Genomic DNA, 14,963 nt, shown 5'->3' on the forward strand with positions numbered 1-14,963 from the left:
TTTCAGGCGAGCTGGGGCTTCCAGGCGGGTCACTCACTACCACTTTTCCAGGAGGAAAAGCGCGGAAATCCGGGATTTTCCTGACCCCGAGGCCCCGCTCCGCCCTGAGGCGCCGCCGCCGCTCCTCCGCCTGAGGGCGCGCGCTCCCGCCCCGCCCCGCCCCGCCCGTGCGCGGCCCCGCCCCGGCCCCGCCCCGCCGCGCGCGCTCCCGCCCCGCCCGGCCCCGCCCCTCGCGCCGGCGGGGTGGGCGGGGCCTCGCCGGGCAGCGGCCGCCGCGATTGGCTGCGCCGCGGCGCCCTCGCGCCCACTCTTTGTGCGGCCCCGGCGCCCGTCGAGAGTGGGAGGGGAAACCCCGTGCGAGGGGCGCCGCCATCTTGGCTGCGGGGGTGATGGGGGCGCAGCGGAGCCGCGTCTGAGGCAGCGGAGCGAGCCCGGAGCGAGCCCAGCCACAGAGCCCGCGGGGCACCGGGCACCGCCCGCACAGCCGCGCTGCACCGCTCCCCGAGCCCCGAGCACAGGTACGGGGGGCGCCTGCGGGGGCGCCCGCCCGGCACGGCCCGCAGCGCCAGGCCCCGCGCCGGGGCTCCGCTGGGCCGGGCGGGCCGGGGCGGGTCCCGGTGCCGCCGCTCGGTCCCGGGGCCGCCCCGAGCTGCGGCCCGGTGGGACCGCAGGGAGCCGGGCGGCCCCCAGGGCGCTGCGGGCGGGCCCCGGGCCGGCAGGGAGGGGAAGGGGCGAAGGGCCGGGCGGGGTGAGGCTGCGGGCAGGACTAGGCCGCTGTGCTCGGTGTCACCGCCGCCTCCCGCCGCCCCTCCGCACCGCACGGGCGGTATTTTTATATATGTGTTTCTATATCTCCCCCTTACGAGCTGTTGCAGTCGCACGTAGGGTTTGTATGTGTATGTTGTACCGTGTATGTGACCGATGTGCAGCGTTATCTCTGCTTTTAATTATATTGACTTGTGCTGTCTTGAACTTTGACAGAAAAATGATTTTGAGGGTTGAGGGAAAAGCCACTTCCTATTTGAGAAAGCAGCGAAAGTATTCTAGATTTTTTTTTTTTTGTCAAAGCTTATTTAGGCTAAACAGAGTGAAATTCTTTTCTTCAATTGTTTATTGCCTGCTTGCAGCACACTTAAGTATCTACAACATCTCTTGGTAGCTTTGCGTTGAATTGGAGTTGTGATGAATTATCCTTCCATTAAAACCAGGCAAAGGTGGGTGTCTGCCCCGGGTGTCTCTGGAGGTGTCTCAATGTGGCCTCGGTAGATTTGTGCTCTTGGGATGTTTTTCAGAGTGAACAGGATTCACTCAGGTCGGCTGTATCCTAAATCATCTCAAAGCCCGAGTCACCACATCTGTTAGGGGGCAGATGTTATCCTGTGGAATGTGTTGGCTGGGGTTGATTCCTGTCATGGTTTGGGCTGAGGGGCCCTTGTGCTTGGGCATCTCTCGGGAGTAAGGAGAAAATATGAAGCTTGGGGAATTTAATTATTAAATGTCACAGTTTAATATGGTTTAGAAAGGAATTTGCTAGCTTCCTGTAGGGATTTGAAAATGTCATAAATCTGAGTGGAAGGAAGCAGTTCCTCTTTTCCTTTTCCATTTTATGAATAACAACAAAAAAAGGAGTTCTTATGAAGGACAACAGTTTGGAAACAAACCTGTTATACTGGAGGTACTGGGATGTAAAATGTAAATAATATTTTAAAATTACCTGCTCACTCCTGGGCATCTAATGAAACCTGCTTAAGATTGATTCTCATTTTCCTGAAACAGGAGGTGGATCTTAGTTAATATTTACCTAAAACGTCTGTGACTTGTGTTTTCCAAGGTGATGACTCCAGAGTGCTCTGATTTGTTTGAATGACAGAAAACTCCTCTGGTTTTGTGTCTGCTGTCCCAAACTATGAGCAGACACGGGCTACAGGTTGGAGTGTTCTGTGGGAAGAGGAGAGTGGGACAAGTGAGGAAATACAAGTGGATAAAGGGTGGCTGGAGGAGGGACAGGGCAGAAGGTGCTGGAGCTGATGAGGACAGGTAGGCAGTGATTAGCCCAGCTCTGCTGCTGGGGTGTGGTTAGGGAGAACTGAGGTGTGCACATATAAATGCAGGAAGTTTAGGAAGCAAAATGGAGTAACTTAATGAAGCAGGATGTGAAACCAGTAGAAGGATAACCAGGACAACATGGGTGTGACTGGAGAGCTGCTGAGGGGAGTCAGAAAGTGAAGGTAGTGTGATATGTAGCTTTGATTTCAAAAGAAAATCTAAATTCTCCTGGAGAAAGGAGAAGTGAAGGCCTGTGAAGCCTTTAGAAAAACCTCCTAGGCCTCATGTTCATGTGTTTTACATGATTAGGGAATTTATCAAATGCATTTCCTCAGGAACAGCCTGGAAGGGGCCCTGCAGGCCTCCTGTGCTGTCAGGGAAAAGTAACTGGAGGTGGGAACAATGGGGAAATGCAAAGCGATCCTGGACAGCAGCTCACAGGGGCTGCTCGGTGGTCAGAGATCAGCTCAGCCAAATTCCCTGTCTTGTTGGATGCTTTGGTGAAATCCAAGTGGGGGAAGCTGGGCAGGGTGACTCTGGAAGAGCTGAGGGAGGATGAGTAAGGAACTGGCCAGCAACAAGTGATGTTGTCAGACAGGTGTGAAGGCTGCAGCAGCTCTGACACTCCTCAGGGATCAGGCTCAGCAGGGCTTTGTAAAGCCAAGCCTGCAGAAATGAATAAATGAGCAGAGCAGGGTGGCTGCAGAGCATCATCTTAAAGAGGGCCGAGATGTTGATGTGGTTTAGGAAGACCTGGATGTCCTTGGTGTGTGAAAGGCAGAGAACCACAGTGGAATTTAATTGTAGCAGACCTCCTGGCTTGCTGTGGACAACACACCTGTGGGAATTCAGGGTTTGGGTAAATGAATTGATAACAGAACTGTTGTTACCTTCAGTGTGTTGTGATCTTAGAGCTGACCACGATTGCAGCACTCACAGACTGTTCCTGGTAACCTCCTGAAGGAAGGTACCAGTTGAACCACATTGTTCTGTGTGCTTGACAAAAGTCCTTATCAGGGGAAAAGTGCAATTATGAAATGAAACAATTCTACCTCTCTCCAGCTCCTCCCCCTTATCAATCTTAATGCTGTCTGTTAATTAACATCCAAGCAAATCTGCAGCTTCAACTGTGAGAGCTTTTCCTGCTGCACATCCTTGGAGAATGATGCACAGAACACGTGTCTGCAAAACGCCCTTTGCTTCAGAGTAACTGACCAGGGGTTCTGTGACTGCAGAGTGCTGTGGTTTGCAGGGGACCAGTAACAACTGGGCAGTGCTGAGTTTGAAGGTGGTAGTTTTTTCCCCAGGTCTCATCCCTGCACATGGAGCATCCATCAGCTGATGGAGGAGCCACAGCAGTGTCTGATAAACCCTCTGCATGCAGGTTCTGCTCTCCTTTCATGACACACCTGCTGCTTGTTGAGCATAAAGATATTAAATTCCTCAATGCAAACGATATCCAGTGAAGAGTTAAGACTTATGTCCTTGAGCTGGAAGAAACTGCACAGGTCTCACAAAGGCTGATATGAATGTGATATTTACAGTTGTGTTATTGTGATAATGTTACAGCAGTGTGCCCACAGCAATCTTATCATAGGGAGTGCAGATGTATCTGATATTTGAAATAAGGTTTCAGTGAGATTTCTAAATATCTGTGTAGTGCTTGTTGATTAGAGGAGATGTAGATGTACTGGTATCTCATTAAGATCATCTTTAACTTTATATTTAAAAAAAGCCTCTAAGGAAGGGGTTGATAAATGGGAAATGGATTTGGTGACACTGCTCACTGTAAAATTTCCATTCTTAATGTAATGCCGAAATGAATTGTATAGGCTTTGAAATGAGCATAAATCTGTGCTTAGTGAGCTCCTCTGGCCAGTGGCCACCCTGCAATAAGCTCTGGGCTCCAGGGCAGCCTTACCTGGGAGAAGGGAGCCAAAACTGAGCTGGCAGACTTTCCAGGAAGAGGGATGGCAGGTAGGCCAAGCTCCCAGACTAAACTTCTGCTTTCTGTTAATAGTAAACTCATGGCTGATTAACTTTGATGTCACAGTGCACAAAGCCAGCAGTGGCCGAGGCTGAGCTGGGGATGTTTATGTGCAACTTTCTCAGCCCTGCAGTTCTTGCTCTCCCAGGAGCCCCATCCCCCATATGGGAATGATTGAGATTCTCATGTCTGGAACAGAGAGGGTGGAGGAGAACTCCAGTTCCTACAGAGGGATGATGGCTATCAACACATCAACCCCTTGCACTGACATGTAGCTGATAGTTTGGAATTTGCTGACCCCTGTTGTGCCCTGTTCTTGTCTGGACTTCCTTCTTTCGTCTGCAGTAAGTGCTGAGGTGGTCAGTTTTCCAAGGCTGAATTCTCGGCAGGGTTTCTGTGTTTAGTTGGTTGCATTTTGCTTTCTCCTTCAGCACAGAGTCCTTGTGGAATATCACTTTTATCCTAAGATCTGAGTACAGTTTGAATTCCTGCTAATCCTTATTGGAATTTGAGTGTTTAAAATTTATTTGGTTGTTTTAGTATTGCTTGGGGTTTTATTTGATTTTTTTATTTAAAGGAGTCATCTGTTCTCCAGGAAAGATTCCTGACCTTTACTAATGGTTTGGAGTATTTCAGAATCTTTTCTGTAATGTGACCCTTGGAATAAATGTAATACCAGTATTTTTTTTAAATTGAAATAGCATAGTTAAGACTCTTTTACTTAGAAGGCATAATGAAAATGGACATATCTCAGCAAGCAGAAACAGTCTGACGAATAACACAGAACTAGTGATCTAGTTGAGACTTGTTTCAATTTCAGTTTGTGACAGAAACTGCCCTGAGTTCCCAGTTTGTCCATGCTTTAAAAAAAAGTGCTCCTCACTTTGCAGACTTGGATAGCAGGATGCATTTCCCTGCTGGCTGCAACAGCAGAGCAGTACAGGACTGTTTACCACACAGTGATATCCCAAAGGCATGTGCTCAGAAACATGAAACTTTCCTGTCTTTGGGAGCACTTGGCCCCCCTTGGCCTTCTGGTCTTGGGAAGAACTGAGGGCACAGAGGCTTCTGCAGATTCCAGAGCCACACAAGTGCTTGGTTGCCTGTCTTGGAGTTCATGGTGCTGGTTGGTTTGGTTGGGGTTTTTAACAGCATAAGTTACTGCCTATTTCCATCCTCAGAATGCACAGGAGATCTTTGGTGTGTATTGGTGCTCTTGGTGTCTTGTGGCTGTAACACCAGCTGTGTACTGGGGTCTTACAGGGCAGTTCCTGCTTTCCTCCTGGAGTATAAATCAGTGTGTATAAATCAGGTTTTTCAGGCTTTTATCCTTCCAGTTCCCTCACACACCTCCAGTTTAGCCCTGTGTGCCCTCAGAGGAGCTGAGCTGTGTGTGCTGCTCCTGCTTCTGCCCAGAAAGGAGGTGGCAGGTGAAGTGTCCTGCAGGAACACCTGCTTTGCATGCCCAGTTCACTGTGCTGGGACATGCTGCAGAAGAAACAGAACATAATGTGTGAAGATGTTCAGGAAACTTGAAGTACTGGATGTTTCCACAGTGACACATTCATTTGGAACTCAATATGGAGCAGTGACTTGTCTTTATTTACTGCTGTTGAAAATAACCTGTTAAAGCTGGTACTGTAACTCTGGAATCTTGCAGGAAATAAGGCAATAAAGCTGCTGGCTTGCTTGGTGAATTAGTGTCCAAAATTGCCACTTTATTTCCTATCTTGCAATAAACTTGGCTTAGGAGAAGACAGTGTGTCTCTAGGAATAGCAGAGGTGCTCTATGTACTGCTTGGGATGGAAGGGCTGGGTGTTTCCACCTCCTGAGCCAGGAGTGGAGGGAAGAGGAGGAGCAGAGCAGTGCCTGGCACTCAGTAAACCCTCCTTAACTGCCGGGGGAGTTGTTCCCCTCCAAGGTCTAGATAAGCGTGTTTGCCTCAAATCTCAGCCCCGGGAAGTGGAGGCTGCTGGCTCTGTGCTGGGAACGAGATTTGTTCACCTTTCTTAGAACTGTAGTTCACTGAGAGGGATTAATTGTGGTTCAAGGAACAGTAGTTTGCTTTTGCCAAAGTCCCAGGCCTGTAAGCTTTCCTCGGGATTTCTTTCCAGGATTGGTTTCGTTTGTCATGTGAATGACACATGACCTAATGAAAATCTTCCTAGGCTCCAGCAGTGTTCCTTGTAAGGCTCCCATGTGTTTGTAATGGCTGGCTGGCTGCCCTGCAGGAGCAGCAAGGGAAGTGCTCCATTCCTGCTAGAAATTTTCCACTTGCTTAACTGATCAGTGGATCCGCTTTAACTTAAAGCCTGGACAAAAGCAGGCGTTTTCATCTTTAATGTTACCTGGCAACATGTGGCCCTTACTGATGTGTAATCCTGGCTAACTGACGTGTTGGTTAGTAAGTCAGCTTTTACTCCTTGCAGATTTAAACAGCCAAAGCCAGTTCTAATTCCCTCTACATTTAGGAAAATTCTGAATGTTAGAAGTACTTTGACTGCCTTTTAAAAAAGAGAAACTGCTCAGCAGCCTTGCTGTAACACTGCTGTGCTGACAAAGCCACAGAGATGTTAACCAACTTCCTGAACATCTGATTTGTGGCTTGCACTGCTTTTCCAGCATGGACAAGCAGCACCCCAGGCCCCAGTTAAGGCTACTACAGCATTCTTTGAGATCTTAGCTGTTTGCTGCAAGCTGCACTGCTTCCTTTGTTGCTGTTGCAAGTCTCAGAAGTGTGAGGTAATAGTTCCAACTTGCTGGTTTTGTTAAATCTCTTCAGGTTTTGTGCTGGAGTCAGATTTTATTTTGGGTTCATACATCAGCTCTTTGGCGGGTGAGTGCTGGTCTGGCAGTGACTGTGCAGAGCAGGGAGGGACTGAGATTTCCAACAGCTTCAAGTCTTTCTGGATAAAATTGATTATCAGTTCTACCCTGGAGTGTGTTTCTGCTTGGAAGCTTTACTGACGGGCTCAGAGCAAACAACATGGGAACTTTGCTGTGGCTGTGCCACAGATTTGGTGACTGTGGGGAACTACACAAATTTGAACTGAAAATGAAAGGGTGGTTGGAAGAGAGAGGAAGAGGAGGGTTTTTTTTTTTGTTTATATGAACTAAAGTGGGTAAATTGGGTCCTCTTGAGGGAACAAGTATTAGTTCTGACGTGTTCTATTTTTTATTTTAGTGCCACAATGGCAACTGCACCTTACAACTATTCCTACATCTTTAAGTACATCATTATTGGTAAGTAGCAGGGGGCTCACAGCTGTGGGTGTTGTGTGTGGATACATGAGAAGCTGTGCCATGCTGCTTTCAGTCTGTGCTTGTCCCACCTCAGTTCCCTCAGGTCACCACACTTCTCTACAGCTTCAGCCTTTACTGCAGCATTTTGCATCATTAATCTCAAAGGTTTTAGAATTTATGTTGAAGGCACAAGTGCTGATGGGAAACCCTTGCATGAGGCTCATAAACCTCAGTCAGGCTGTATTTTTGTGTTGAAATGTTGCTTGTAGCTGCAGCTTCCTTGGCTGCTTAGTCAGGGGCTCCAAGGGATTGCATTTATTACTGTCCTGGAAGAACTGGTCTTGCTGTTAATTGTTTAATTGTTAATAACCTTGTGTAGGTGTAAATGATCTGCAGTGTTACTGTGCAGGTTTGTAAGTCAGGCTCTGTGACAGCCTCAGCCTCAGGAAAAGTTGGTTCTTAAAAGATCTTGCTGTGTCTCATTCTTGGCATTGTGCAAGTGGATCAGTAGGAATGAAGCAATTCCTCGAGCTGTTCTGAATGGTTGTCAGTATTTTTGATGTTCTTACCACAAGAAGACAGGAGCAAACACCAAGAATATTTTACGTTTCAGTTTCTTCAGCAGTACTTTTTATAACCTTGTGAAATACAGTTATAAAATCAGTTATACAAATTAACTTATTTCTTGAGTGTCCTGCTCTTGCTTGCAAGCTGTACCTGTAGCCAGAGCTTTAGTGGCAAAGTTGATAAATTTGAGGATATAGCCAGGGATAGAATTGCCCATCTGACCTGAGAAATGAATGGCTCTGTACCATTTGTTGTGTGGGAAGAAGAAAATGTGCTTGTTGCAACAATGATTTAACTATTCTTTCTGTAACAGGGGACATGGGTGTAGGAAAGTCCTGTTTGCTTCATCAATTCACAGAAAAGAAGTGTGAGTATTTTCAGTTCATGATATTTATTCTAACTGGCATTTTTCATCCCTTTACCCTGCCTGCTTGCATCATGCATGAGCTCAGTTTGGTGTCTGTCTTACTCTGTATGAGTTGGATTGTGCTGGGTCACATTTTTGGTTTGACTTCAGCAGATGCAGAAACAAATATTGATGTAGTTATGGCAAAACCTGACTGGATCTGATTTTACAGCTTTTCTGTGGATTTTGATATGGACAAAGAGAAATTTCTTGTCTGTTTTCAATATTGGTGTGGCTTCATCACCAGCAGTTGGAGGTTTTAGTGCTGTTAGAGAGTTCAAAAGGAAAAAAAAAAAAAAAAAGGGGAATAATTATTCTTTAAGTCCTTGTCTGCAGCCCTGCAGGACACTTGGCCTGCCCTGGGTGATGGTGTTTAGGACTTGCTGCAGTCTCTCTCAGCTGAAACATTTTCTCATGTGTGGTGTCATCACTAATTAAGAATTAGCTTCAGTTCTTCCTCCTGTGTGTTGCATTGGGGTTTGCAGCAGCTGTTACCTCACTCAGTGAGTAAGTCTGGAGGTATTTCTCAGTGCAGGCATCACCATGTGCTACTTGAGATGTGGTAACAAGTGGGTAGGAGCTGCAGTTAAAATATTTGTTTTCCAGTAGAAATAGGAATTTCTGACTGTTGTTTTTAATGAAAATGCAGTATCAGCCAGTTATTTAAATGCCATTTTGCACATGTTCAAATTGTCCATGAGGAGAATGTTCTGTCAGCACCAAGCCAAAGCAGTACAGCCAAACTAATGTCCCAAACAACCTCTGCTGTGACACTGCCCCTAACTCAGGGTAAGCCTCAGTAGGTCCTTATCCTGTCTGTATTGTCTTGATCTTCCTCAAAGATCAGCTTATTGACATGAGTTTATCATAATTAGAAAGATGCCTTTTTTGTGTTTGATTTGGTGTGTTTGTAGCTACTTATGAAACTGGTATTTTCTTGGACAGTCGTGCTATTGCCCTGTCTGAACCAACTTGGGTATTTGTTTATGAAGATGTGACAGACTTTTAAACTGTATCTTTCTTGGAAATCCCCTGAAAATCATCTTTTCCTACTGCATTAAAATAGTTAACCTTCTGCAAGGATAGACTGGGAATCAGCTGACTTGGTACCTTCTGATATGTATGGCCAAAGAGCAGCAGAGAAGGCAAGGAATTTTATCACTGTTTTTAAAACTAACAGCAGCTCAGGAAATGCAGCATTTATTTCTGGTTAAGTGATGGCAGTTTGGGAACTGTAGCTGTAAAAATGCTTTTTTAGAGACTGAAAATCTAGTAAAGATAACTGAAAACTTGTGGTAGTCATATTTTTGCAGCAAGGAAACCTTGTCCTAGGAAGATCTGATCTTTGCTCTTATTTTTCACGACAGTTATGGCAGACTGTCCCCACACAATTGGTGTTGAATTTGGCACAAGAATAATTGAGGTTAGTGGCCAAAAAATTAAACTACAGATTTGGGATACAGCAGGACAAGAGAGATTCAGGGCTGTCACACGAAGCTACTACAGAGGAGCAGCAGGAGCTCTCATGGTCTACGACATCACCAGGTAAGGGCACGGGGCTCTGCGGGTGCTTGGTGAGGTTGGGGTGCCAGCCCTGGGGGTGCTGTGTGCTCTGTCCCCTCGGCTCACAGGCTCTGTGTGTGTCTGGATGAGCAGCATCCTGTTGTGTGATGCCTGCCACACCTCATCTCAATACCCCAGCGCTTCAAGAGCTGCAGATGAGACACAGGGAGTGATGTGAGTGGCTTTTCTTGGCCACTTTCACTGCTGATGAGCCTGAGGAGTTTGCATTTCAGGCTGTGACCGCCTGTGTTGAAGCTGTTTTAAAGAAGTGGCTTTGTCCTTATAATCTGCTCTTCAGCAGGGGCTGTTGTTGCTGGGGGCAGTGGCAGTGCTGCTCCCCTGGCGGGGTGTCCTCAGTGGGCTCAAGGCGCGGCTGTGCCGCAGTGAACGTGCAGAACTGCCTGTGGTGTGGGGAGAGCCTGGCCTCAGCCTGACCCTGGGCCTCCTGCCCAGCAGCCTGGCACTGCACAGAGCCATCCTGCCTTCCTCTAGAGGTGACAGCTAAAGATGCTGCTCAAACAGTAATGCATTGGATGCAACATGAAATACTTTTGCTTTCACACATCTCTTGTCTTCGTCTGGGGATGTTCTTGATATTCTTCAGGCACCTCTTTGGTGTTTTCCTGCATATGTAGGTGTATTTCCTGTTTGTGTAAATCTGGAGTAAAACATGACCTTCTGCAGTGTGTTACTGAAGTGCTGTTCTGCTGCACTGTGTTCTGTAAGAGTATTTGACAGGAAACCCTTTAATGTGTTCTGTACAAAACAGCACCAGCCTTGTCTGTGCGCAGAGCTCTGTGCTAGCAGTGGGAATTGCTCTGGCTTTCCACTGCCAGTGGAAGAGCTGCCACAGGGGTTTAAAGTTGACTTGAATTTGTGGTCTGAGTCTGCACTGCTGCTGCTTTGTCTGTCCTGAGGTGGGGAGAACAACAGGGATGATGGATGTTGCTGTGTTTGGATGCTGACTGTGCTGTTGGCACCTAAATATTTTATAAAAGGCTAGAAGTGTCCTGTCTTGATTCTTTGCAGAAGAAGTACGTATAATCACTTAAGCAGCTGGCTGACAGATGCAAGGAACCTCACCAATCCAAATACTGTAAGTTGGACTTCATTTACCTTAAAAGCAAGATTGCTTCTCCCTGAGCAAGCAGGGGGAGGCTCAGGGCAAAGCACTGCAGTGGTCTGTGCACGAGCTGCCCGTTGTCCCTGCACTCCTCCTGTCCCCACTTGCAGAGTGCAGTGATTCACTTCCCTACTGCAGCTGGAGCAAAAGGGCTTCCTCTAAAAGTCTTCTTGTGCCACTCACCTTTCAGGGTCTGTTTGAAATAGTTGGAAACAAAATTGAGATGAAATCTGGAGCAACCTTGACTTGTGTTACTTCTTGCTCTGTGTCAGTGATGAGGTGAATGCTGTCCTTAGGCTGGAATGTAAATTGGATCTCCAGCAAAAGCTGACCAGGTTTTGTGGAGGAAGATCCTTCTGGGTCTCTCTGCCCATACCCACAGAGCTGTTGTTCTTCAGCCTGTTCCTGAATGCCTCTGAAATACTTTAGCACCAAACTGATGAGAAAGCTCTGAAGATTGTCTGGATTAGCAGCTGGTTACACAAACACAAGAAGTGGCTCAGGGTACAGCTCTCATGAGTAAAGAGCAGCACCACTGCTTTTTAGGACCTCAACTCGTGAGAACACCGTACAGCCTTGGAAAGTGACAGCTGGAGATGCTGTTCCTGCTTTCCCAGAGTGGGGAAAGCTAGAGCACAGCTCTGCTGAAGGAGCATGGCTTCTGTAGATAATCTCTGCATATTTTCCCTTCGGTTTTTTAAAAAATCTCATTAATATTGAAGGTGGCAGTGAAAAGGCTCCTAAGCTTTTTCCCAGACTAACTTTGTCTCTCCTGGCCCAGGTGATAATCCTCATAGGAAACAAAGCAGACCTGGAAGCACAGAGGGATGTTACATATGAAGAAGCCAAACAATTTGCTGAAGAAAATGGTGTGTTTTTTTCTCTTGAGCTGGTACATTTCCTACAAGATAGTGATGTTAAAGTGAATCCTCAGCATTGATAGCTGCAAGCTTACACTTCCAAAGTCATGGAATTGTATGTACAAACTCCTGCTGTGCCTCAGGCAGTCTGATAACTGTGTGTAGTTCTAGAAATCACCTTGTGTTGATGCCTTAACATAGTCACAAAAGCTTGTTTAGTACTAAAATAATGTCTTGCATGCAATGGGAAGGTCATGTTGCATCTGAATTCAGGCACTTCGAGGTGTGTTGTGCACTGACTGTTAAACCTCTGTCTCTGAACAGGTTTATTGTTCCTTGAAGCAAGTGCAAAAACGTAAGTGACTTTTGGCTGTGGTAATGTTCAAATTGCTCTGTTTGCTGGGACTTGAAAGTAACTTGGAAGTGAGAGCTCTGGCTGCATTTCAGGCAAAGACTGGTTGAATTCAAATGAACTGATTTGGATTTCAGGCCTCATTTCAGTGTGTAAAGGGTTCCTTCCCCGGGTGTTCAGAGCTGCAGGTTTGGTCTGTAGGCAGTGAGCAGCCCCTCCAGTAACTGAAGAATTGCTGTGCCGTGCTTGGGGCTGTTTGTGTCACTGGGGAGCAGATCCCCAGGGCCACCAGGCACCTGTCAGAACAGAACTTTGTAACAAAAAGATGTTTTGAGCCATAGTGGCTCCCTTGTCTTTAAGCCTCTGTCAGAACTGTCCTGTGCATGTAGGTCCATGCCTTGGCTTATTTTTGCTCCTCAGTGCTTTGGCACATACTCCTTATTCCTGGATACGGGCGGTAGTGGCCCCGAAGGGAATTCCCTGTCTGGGGGCTGGGCTGTTGGGCTGCAGGGGAGGGGACAGTGCCTGGCAGCTCCCGGGGCAGCTCCTGCCCAGCTCCCTCCAGAAGCAGCACTGCAGCCCCAGTAACTCCTGCTGCTCTCTTGCAGTGGAGAGAACGTGGAGGACGCGTTCCTGGAGGCTGCCAAGAAGATCTACCAGAACATCCAAGATGGAAGCCTGGACCTGAACGCAGCCGAGTCGGGCGTACAGCACAAACCGTCAGCCCCGCAGGGCGGGCGGCTAACGAGCGAACCCCAGCCCCAGAGAGAAGGCTGTGGCTGCTAGTGACCCCTCCGTGGCTCCTCCTGACCCCTCACCTCTGGCTCTAGGGAGTGGTGCTTTTGACCGCTTCCCCATCTTCTGTACATCTTACTGGGTTTAATTAAAACTCTGAGACAAGTTTAACACAGTACTAAACTGCTAAACAACTTTAGATGTAATCAGGTTATCAAAGGCAAGTAGAGTAATAAAACCTCTCCTGCATGGTAAATCTAGAAGTTTTTTTTCCTTGATTGTCCTTGTGATAGTGTCACGGATACATAATTTAAACTGAGCACTGATGCTGGACTCCTGATTTTACACTTTCGCAGGGCTTTGTCTTGTATGGTTTATTTTATGGTTCTTTGGCCTTTCTTCCCCACCTCTAACTGTTCGAGCTGTCAGTAGTAAAGGATAAGTTTTTGCTGTGAAATGACTTCCAATGGTAGCGAGGGGCTCTGTAATGATGTGCTTTTGTTGGAAGAATTCCCTGTGGGATGTGCTGGGGTCGGGGTGGCGCAGGGAAGCGATCTGTTCATTCTTGTGCTCAATAGCTTTACGTCCTTTTTTTTGCCACTTTTATCCTTTACCTTTGTTAACAGAACGTAAATATGTATAAAATTTGAAGGAACTGAGCTAACAGTTAAATACATCCTGTGTATATGATTTTAATGAAGAAAATGATGCCTGGCATTAGAGCAGTGTGTAAGAACCCCCCATTTGTACAGTCTGAGCTCTCTGTGCTCCCGTGGCAGCACAGCCCAGCCAGGGCTGCAGCTGCTGGGTGTCACTCACAGAGTCCCCTTGGTGCTGGGGACACAGACATTAACACTAGTGGGGTGTGGCTCTCATTCTGCACTGTGCAACGCTCCCCTCTGCACTCAGCAGTGCTCTGCCTGCTTCTCTTTGGCATTCTCGGGCTTCAGCCGTGGCCGGGCTCTCGCACACCTCCCGCTTTTGTACCTGTAACTTTGGGACTGGGCAGAGGCTGAATGGGACAGTTGGAACAACGTGTGCTCTCTAGGGATTTTTAACTACTCTTGTATTTTTTAACAGAGCTGTGTGAGGGGGTTTTTAAAGGGTTTTGCTTCAAGCCTTCAAGTATGTCCTTCCTGGGGTGCCACAGCCTGGCCTGTGTGTGAGGGGTGTCACGTGGTGACCCAGCCTGTGGGGGTGTTGCTGCACTGATGGGGGTTTTACTGTGGCTCTTTGTGCAGCTTCTTGGAAAACATCACAAGGTTTAAAAATGGAAGGGGTAAGTGCTTAACCACGATCCAATGTCCCACTTCAGGCTTACTGCAACGTTTCAAATACAAAGTAGTCTGAAAATCCCTCTCTAGACACTAAAACTCTACAATGTTCAGACTTGTAAGTAACCAGTGGTACCAGAGTATTGTACAGTCAATGTTAAATAAAAGCCAAAACTGGAATGTGCAGACAATAGGATTTGGGTTAACTTGTGTGCTGTCCCTTTGTTTTGTCTGGTTAGTCCTTTTTTAACTCCTGTTCCTCAGTAGATGGGTATGTTCAAGATCTCCAGCTCCTGCATCCTGCTTAACCCAAGGCTGCACCAGGGTTTGCCCAGGGACCACGACCTGCTGCTGATGTGAAGTCAGTGTTGTAATGACTACAGCTTGTTGAGGTGCAATACCTGTACTCCCAGAGTAAGTTACAGTAGGTCTTATTGTTTCTGTCACAGAAAGGATCTGTTTGGACTGCTGTACTCCTCATTTGATGTAACAATGCTATTAATCTAAATATTTGTAAATAAAGTACCTGTATCTAGATAAACCTCCCTGCTGTGTGTTACTTGCTCTGTCCCTCTGTGCTGAGGGTGGGACCTCTGAGGGGGAGATCTCCTTGGGAGTGCTGGGATTTGTGCTCAGCCTTCACCCTGGGCCTGACTGGGTACAAACATCACAGGGTTTCCCAGAGGAATCTGCCAGTGGTTTCCAGAGCTGCCCTCCCTCTAAGGGAAGCAGGGCTGGGTGGTGTTTGTTCCCAGTGAATTCTGACAATGGCTGCATAGAAAAATGTTATCTTTCATGAGGATGAG

General features: G+C 47.3%; 1 protein-coding gene across 1 annotated transcript; it reads left to right on the forward strand.

Moving 5' to 3' along the window:
- The first annotated feature begins 341 nt into the window (after positions 1-341).
- On the forward strand, positions 342-14,698 carry RAB14 (RAB14, member RAS oncogene family). Its single transcript, XM_083876168.1, has 8 exons — positions 342-518; positions 7,219-7,277; positions 8,158-8,211; positions 9,618-9,795; positions 10,843-10,909; positions 11,718-11,805; positions 12,121-12,151; positions 12,757-14,698. The coding sequence occupies exons 2-8, from the start codon at positions 7,226-7,228 to the stop codon at positions 12,932-12,934; spliced, it is 648 nt and encodes a 215-aa protein (XP_083732294.1). The 5' UTR covers positions 342-518; positions 7,219-7,225; the 3' UTR covers positions 12,935-14,698.
- The last annotated feature ends 265 nt before the right edge of the window (positions 14,699-14,963 follow it).

The sequence above is a fragment of the Zosterops lateralis genome, assembly GCF_965231275.1.
Source record: "Zosterops lateralis genome assembly, chromosome: 20".
Lineage (NCBI taxonomy): Eukaryota > Metazoa > Chordata > Aves > Passeriformes > Zosteropidae > Zosterops > Zosterops lateralis.